General features: G+C 54.0%; 1 protein-coding gene across 1 annotated transcript in view; it reads left to right on the forward strand.

The window, feature by feature from the left end:
- The window catches only part of FBLN2 (fibulin 2), a 28,458-nt gene extending 24,564 nt beyond the window's left edge, over positions 1 to 3,894 (forward strand). Inside the window, exons 9-12 of the mRNA XM_018565439.1 lie at positions 1,127 to 1,243; positions 1,345 to 1,473; positions 1,855 to 1,978; positions 3,467 to 3,894. Coding sequence (XP_018420941.1) covers positions 1,127 to 1,243; positions 1,345 to 1,473; positions 1,855 to 1,978; positions 3,467 to 3,824 — 728 coding nt within the window. The 3' untranslated portion in view covers positions 3,825 to 3,894. The remainder of the gene's footprint in view (positions 1 to 1,126; positions 1,244 to 1,344; positions 1,474 to 1,854; positions 1,979 to 3,466) is intronic.
- The last annotated feature ends 3,663 nt before the right edge of the window (positions 3,895 to 7,557 follow it).

Here is a 7,557-nt window from a genome sequence, read left to right on the forward strand (position 1 = left end):
CCGGAAGAGAGACTCAGTTACAGTAAGTGATGGCATGAAAGCCTGAGCCCTGCGGGACTGATTCGGAGAGGTGTCGGATACATTGTCAGTTAAAGAGAACCCGTCACCAGTAAAAAAAAATTTATTGAGATCCAGTATGTCATATATATTCCCTTTCCCTGGTGTTGTGTACAACAATGTAATAAATGTTCTCTTGTTATTGTAATGTGGGCGCATTCGTTAGCTTTCTGCAAATGGCGGACTCAGCGGTCAATTCACAAAGCTGCCGAAGGATCCAGCCGTAGCTTCCGGTGATCCTTCGGCCGCTGGACCCCCTTCGGTTCAGTCGAAGCGAAGTGCTGCTGTACCGGCTTATTCACTATATCCCGTACAGCACCCGAAGGCGGCCCAGGGCACAGCCGAGCCGAAGGCATTCGGTGTCAGCCAAATTGAGGCAAACAACCAGCGTAAGCCGGCCTTTCACCTCCGCAAAGGGAAGCTGGGCGGAGCCAGCCGTGATCTCACGGGGGGGGGCTCCGCCCCACTTGTAATGGCAGATCAGCGTCTCCCCCAAACGTCCCCATGAAAACAATAACAACTGGGCGGAGCCTGATGTGACGTCTCAGCCGTCCCCGCCCAGTTGTTATTCATTGGCCCGGGATCTGCTAAAAGACTCCAGCAGGTGTCGGTCAATAGGAAACAGTTGGGCGGAGCTAGCTGTCACTGTTAGCTTCACCCTATTGGGTTTTTTTTTATTCAAATCTTTATTTATTTTTCAATTTATTGACATTTTTCAAATAATTTTTTCAACTTTTTTTTTTTAAACTATTCTCATTGATTTGCTATTCTGCTCGATACGGCTGAAATCAGCCATACTGAGCCGTAGTGAATAGCCGAACGTCGTTCTGCTCACTTCACTACGGCTCGGTTGTTCGCTCGGCTGCCTGCGGCAGCTTCGTGGATAACCCCGTAAGCCGTTACTGAACCAGAAAGGAGCAAATAAGATACATTTCTAGTTGGGGGTCTACATACCCTTTAAGAAGTCCACATGGGATTCAGCTTGTCGGCAGCCACAACAAAGCCATCAGCCGTAGGCGGCGCTCCCCTTTAATGCTCATGTCCCCCTAAAACGCTTCTATTTCCGCAGACGTGAACGAGTGCGAGCAGAACCCGTGCAACCAGGAGTGCACCAACATTTACGGGTCCTACCAGTGTTACTGCAAGGAGGGCTACAAGCTGGGCGACGACGGCGTCTCCTGCGAAGGTAACAACCAATCAGATCCGTTTTCCTGCCTGAAAAAAAAAAATGGAAAAAACGTGAAATTTTCTTCTAAAAATGTAACCGATCGCCTTCTCCGCTTCCAGATATAGACGAGTGTCAGCAGAGCATCGGGACCCTGTGTGTCTTCGCCTGTGTGAACACGCCGGGGAGTTACCAGTGCGCCTGCCCCGAGAACGGTTACACCATGTCCGCCAATGGGCTGTCCTGCAGAGGTACCGACCGATCGGACAGAAAAAAGAAAAATTGTAATGATGCTTCCGTGACCTAGCCGCCCGGCGAATGTCTGTGAACGTTCACCCTGCGCGTATAAACGCACACGCACGAACATTCATCAGGTTTGATTAGATTTGAAGATTCTGGTTGTAATATCACAATGTGGCCACCAGATGGCGATAAAGAAACACAGGCAACGGTTATGTATTTTTCAATGGTTCTCTATCGCCATCTAGTGGCCACATTGTAGTGTTACAACCAGAATGCTGCTACAACTGTGTTTGCCGAGTTCATTGCCGCAGCGCTTTAAGGACCTCGTGTGACTTTCCAATGAGACCGATGACGATCTTCTTCTCTAAACGAGCTTTTCCTCTCCTCAGATATTGATGAATGTGGCATCGGGACGCACAACTGCTCTGCGTCGGAGGAGTGCTACAATGTTCTGGGGAGTTACAAGTGTCTGTCCTTCGAATGTCCGGAAAACTACCGAAGAGTCTCAAACATGTGAGTTGTACTGAAGGACGTAAGGTGACAACCTGAACCTAGACGTAGCATCTGTGTTGTCACCTTGAAAAGCAATGGAAACACATTGGCTCTATCGCACCCATACATGCGTTATTGTATGCACATTAATGCATGTACTTGATGCATCACCCATTCACTTTCAATGGGACCCATGTGTCGTCAGATGTGGTGCATTAAGAGATGGTGGGAGGTCCTCATAATGGGCACAGCGGTGGTGGGAGCCCCTCATAATGAGCACAGCGGGTGTACAGACCCGGGAACCCAGCACCGGGATGGTGGGAGCCCCTCATAATGAGCACAGCGGGAGTACAGACCCGGGAACTCAGCACAGGGCTGGGGGGAGCCCCTCATAATGGGCACAGCGGGTGTACAGACCCGGGAACCCAGCACCGGGATGGTGGGAGCCCCTCATAATGAGCACAGCGGGAGTACAGACCCGGGAACTCAGCACAGGGCTGGGGGGAGCCCCTCATAATGGGCACAGCGGGTGTACAGACCCGGGAACCCAGCACCGGGATGGTGGGAGCCCCTCATAATGAGCACAGCGGGAGTACAGACCCGGGAACTCAGCACAGGGCTGGGGGGAGCCCCTCATAATGGGCACAGCGGGTGTACAGACCCGGGAACCCAGCACCGGGATGGTGGGAGCCCCTCATAATGAGCACAGCGGGAGTACAGACCCGGGAACTCAGCACAGGGCTGGGGGGAGCCCCTCATAATGGGCACAGCGGGTGTACAGACCCGGGAACCCAGCACCGGGATGGTGGGAGCCCCTCATAATGAGCACAGCGGGAGTACAGACCCGGGAACTCAGCACAGGGCTGGGGGGAGCCCCTCATAATGGGCACAGCGGGTGTACAGACCCGGGAACCCAGCACCGGGATGGTGGGAGCCCCTCATAATGAGCACAGCGGGAGTACAGACCCGGGAACTCAGCACAGGGCTGGGGGGAGCCCCTCATAATGGGCACAGCGGGTGTACAGACCCGGGAACCCAGCACCGGGATGGTGGGAGCCCCTCATAATGAGCACAGCGGGAGTACAGACCCGGGAACTCAGCACAGGGCTGGGGGGAGCCCCTCATAATGGGCACAGCGGGTGTACAGACCCGGGAACCCAGCACCGGGATGGTGGGAGCCCCTCATAATGAGCACAGCGGGAGTACAGACCCGGGAACTCAGCACAGGGCTGGGGGGAGCCCCTCATAATGGGCACAGCGGGTGTACAGACCCGGGAACCCAGCACCGGGATGGTGGGAGCCCCTCATAATGAGCACAGCGGGAGTACAGACCCGGGAACTCAGCACAGGGATGGTGGGAGCCCCTCATAATGGGCACAGCGGGTCTCACCAATAGAGCCCCTGAGGGATGGAAGAGACCATTAGGTGACCATCCAGTCTACCAGAACCGGGGACACGGTCGCATCACCCCACCCGCCATCTCGGTAATTGCTCTCTATGGTTTTGCAGGAAGTGCGAGAGGATTCAATGCTTCAACTACCAGGACTGTCAGAACACACCGGCGCGGATCTCCTACCAGCGCCTCAACTTCCCCACCGGCGTGGTGGTCCCGGCCCAGATCTTCCGCATCGCCCCGTCGCCGGCCTACGCGGGCGACAACATCCTCATGGACATCAAGAAGGGGAACGAGGAGAATTACTTCAGCGTCAGGAAGTTCAACCCGTACACGGGGATCCTGAACCTCCAGAGACCCGTCAGGAAGCCCAAAGACTTCCTCCTGGACGTGGAGATGAAGCTCTTCCGCCAGGGGACGGTGACCAGCTTCCTGTCCCGGATCTACATCTTCATCACCGCCAACGCCTCCTAATACCACGCGCGGCGCCACCCGGAGATGTACCGTGTACCGCATCATATATGAGGGACGCTCGGTGGTAATAAGGACATGTATGTAGCTCGTATACCGGGACGTATCTCCCGCCGGACAGGACCCCATCGCTGCCACTAACCTACCTAACCTAATGCGGGGATTTCAAGGGGCACTCCACCCACCTACCTAACCTAAAGGGACACTCCACCCGGGTGTAGCTTCCTTCCAGCTAAGTTCTGTCTGGAAACAGTTGCAGATTAAGCCTCACACACACACGCCTTGCCATATTCTCTCTCTACCTCGGTAGTCTGACGGCACAGCCAGGACAGGAAGTGATGGGAAATCTAGCCAATGGGAGCCCAGAAAAAAGAAACACATTGTAGTACAGTAGGGAAGGGTTAGAACAGCGAATATTTTAACGGCTGTTTGTGTCTTCCTGTCCGGGTGACAACCGCTCCACCCATGTTTTGGGCCTGTTGTCACAGTGACGGGAAGTGGAAGAAGGTTTCCAAAATGTGGGTACAGGTATATAATACATTCCTGACAGATATTATAGCTCCTCCCCTTGCTACCCAAAGCTAAAAAATGAGTCTTTAAATCTAATGTGTGACCGGAATACTCTCCAGGGGATTATATTTCGCCTTCCCTGGTTCCTGTTCCAGCAGCATGACCTCCGCGCAGTCCAGAATCAGAGCCAGTGCACTCAGTAATCAGCACTTAGTAACAGAAGTGGTAAAGCCCCCTTTATGGTCAGACACACCCCCTCTATAGTTACACACACCCTCAATAGTCAGACACCCCCCTCAATGGTCACCCCTCTATGGTCAGACACACCCCCTCTATGGTCAGACACACCCCCTCTATAGTTACACACACCCTCAATAGTCAGACACACCCCTCAATGGTCACCCCTCTATGGTCACACCTACTCAGTAACAGAAGTGGTCAAGCCCCCTCTATGGTCAGACACCACCCCTCAATGGTCACCCCTCTATGGTCAGACACACCCCCTCTATGGTCAGACACACAGTCAGACACACCCCCCTCTATGGTCACACACTGCTCACGGGACAATACTCTAAGCACCAGAAGATTGAAAGTGATCCTCACTGAGGTCAGCTGACTCCCCAGTCAATCCTCTACACACAAACAATAGTAACCACCATGTGCTACAACAGAAACACTCCCCGTGCCCAGCATACGCTGTAGCAATGTTAAACTCGTGACACTCGCTGCAACGCCCAGACAGGAATGTACAGAGTTTATCGTTCGGTTGCTTTCTTCAAAGAGGCAAAGATCCGTCGTCTCCGATTATAAAGCGTTTAGGGGGCCAACATAATGATTTCTAAATATTGTTTTGATGACGGAAATGAGAAAACGGTGAAGGAAAAACAATCACAAAATAGACGACAATAAAATAAACAGGAATAAAAAATGAGAGGTGCGTCGCAGAGTTCCTGGTCTGCGGCTCCCACGCAGAGTCCAATCCGCTGCAGTGTCAGTCCGATTCTCTCATCAATGACTCTTCCAGTACTTTTAGCGGATCCGATATCAAATGAGAGCTTCCGAGCGGCAGCTGACCCTGAAGAGGGTGTTCACCAAAATGCCATAACCAATCCAAGGGTCTGAGGGGTGTACCGAGAGGTGTACAGAGGGGTGTACTGAGAGGTGTACCGAGGGGTGTAATGTCGGGTGTACTGAGAGGTGTACAGAGGGGGGTACCGAGGGGGGTACTGAGAGGTGTACTGAGAGGTGTACTGAGGGGTGTACTGAGAGATGTACAGAGGGGGGTACCGAGGGGGGTACTGAGAGGTGTACTGAGGGGTGTACTGAGAGATGTACAGAGGGGGGTACCGAGGGGGGTACTGAGAGGTGTACCGAGGGGTGTACCGAGGGGTGTACTGGGAGGTGTACCGAGGGGTGTACTGAGAGGTGTACAGAGGGGTGTACTGAGGGGTGTAACGTCGGGTGTACTGAAAGGTGTACAGAGGGGGGTACCGAGAGGTGTACTGAGAGGTGTTGGGGTGTCTTATGGTGATCCAGTGACCACTCCCTCAATTTAGCTCACCATATCAGTATTTCCAGATCACCATGTCTTTTGTGTCACCTGGAGCGGATACCGGGCGACACCCACCGTGATGTCATCGCACATGAGCGCTCATCTTATTGATACCTGCCGGCGGCCATTTTGGTGAATGGACGCCGGCAGGGAGAGGAGGGGACAGTCACCCGGCAGGATAACGTATGCCGCCGGGTCCTCTCCCGAAACTGTCGGGCTCTCGGTCCATGACAGAGTGCCTGACTTTTCAGAGGGGGTGACACCAGGGGGTGTTACCCCTCCAATGGTGCCACCCGGGAGCGGGCTGCACCCCCCGCCCCCCCTTGTGACGCCACTGCGGTTCAGCACCCAACATAGTCTTGCAATGGATAAAATCCCAATTTGATAGACATGATATGGATCTCACGCGTCTTCTTCTCGGGAGAGGTCATGTGACCAGTTAGCCCGCTGCACATTATAGCATTGGCATGTTTGGTATCTACGTGTTTGGCATTCTCTTATACATCAGTGTAGACCCGTTCTACGACGACGTCTCTATTACAGAACCGATTATGAAACCTGATACCGGTATTTGAAAAAAGAAATTCAGGATGTGTGTTTGCAGCAAAGTACAAATATTCACCACATTCACAGGCTCCGCCTTGATAGAGATTGCAGACTTCAGGCTCTGGCCGGCATACCTTGGATCTTGCCGAGTCCAGCGGTTCTCAACCTGTGTAACCTCAGGACCCGCCTTTGTCCTCGGTCATTAGGTCGCTCTGCAGTGGAACGCACAGCATTGCGGTACCGTGCATTCAGGTGTGGGCAATAAAAGTGTGGGTGGGAGGTGCGTTTCAAATGAATGGCAACGCAGCACCACCCCTGAACACACGGTATGTCCTCCCAGTCTCCTCCCACCTTACAAGAACGGGTGGATCCTCAGCCTGGGGTCCAGTGTGGGCTGCTGTGCTGTGACGGAGCTCCATCCATATGAGCATTGCTGGTACAGCTCCCCTGCGCACCCTGTAGAGGTGCCGGGAGCCAGAGTGTGACGTCACTCCGGTCCAGGCACCGCTACAGGGCACGTGAGGGAGTTGTAAGGAATGCACGTATGGGTGGAGCTTCCTCGCGGCCGTAGCCCCGCCCCACCTCAAGGTAACACTCGGCACCGGGCAGCATATGAATGGCTGCTTGTCGGGAGAACTGACAGTGCTGCGCTAGGGGGAGGAGCCTCTCACCTAGAAAAGTGGAAGGCGCGCGGCGACCCGCTGAACACGGGGTCACGACCCACCAGTTGAGAACCAAGGATCTAGAGGGCAGTTTCATGATGGGGGTCAGTTAGAAGAGCTTTGGGGCCGGGCAGACCCCCGGGCTAGGGACGGTTTCTTCAACCTGATCCGCTGAGGCTGAATGTGTCAGTTCTCTTCCTGGTCCCCAGGCACGAGATCTGAATCTGATCACTGTCACTGGCTTGTGAATTCTGGAGAAATGAGGGTGGCAATGTGTTCAGCACGGATCACTTCTTCTCCCCCACTCAGTTTGAGGTTCAATATGGTGACACCTCTCTCTGGTCTAACATCTCCCCTCTCTTCCATTGAAATCCAAGTCTGTGATGAGGGGTGTGGCTATTACTCAGCTCTGCCAGCACAGGGGGGGAGGGGGGGGGGGGCGGGGAGCAGCCTTTACCCTGAGGAG

Source organism: Nanorana parkeri, unplaced genomic scaffold (genome assembly GCF_000935625.1).
Source record: "Nanorana parkeri isolate BGI_ZX_2015 unplaced genomic scaffold, ASM93562v1 scaffold847, whole genome shotgun sequence".
In the NCBI taxonomy this organism is placed as follows: Eukaryota; Metazoa; Chordata; class Amphibia; order Anura; family Dicroglossidae; genus Nanorana; species Nanorana parkeri.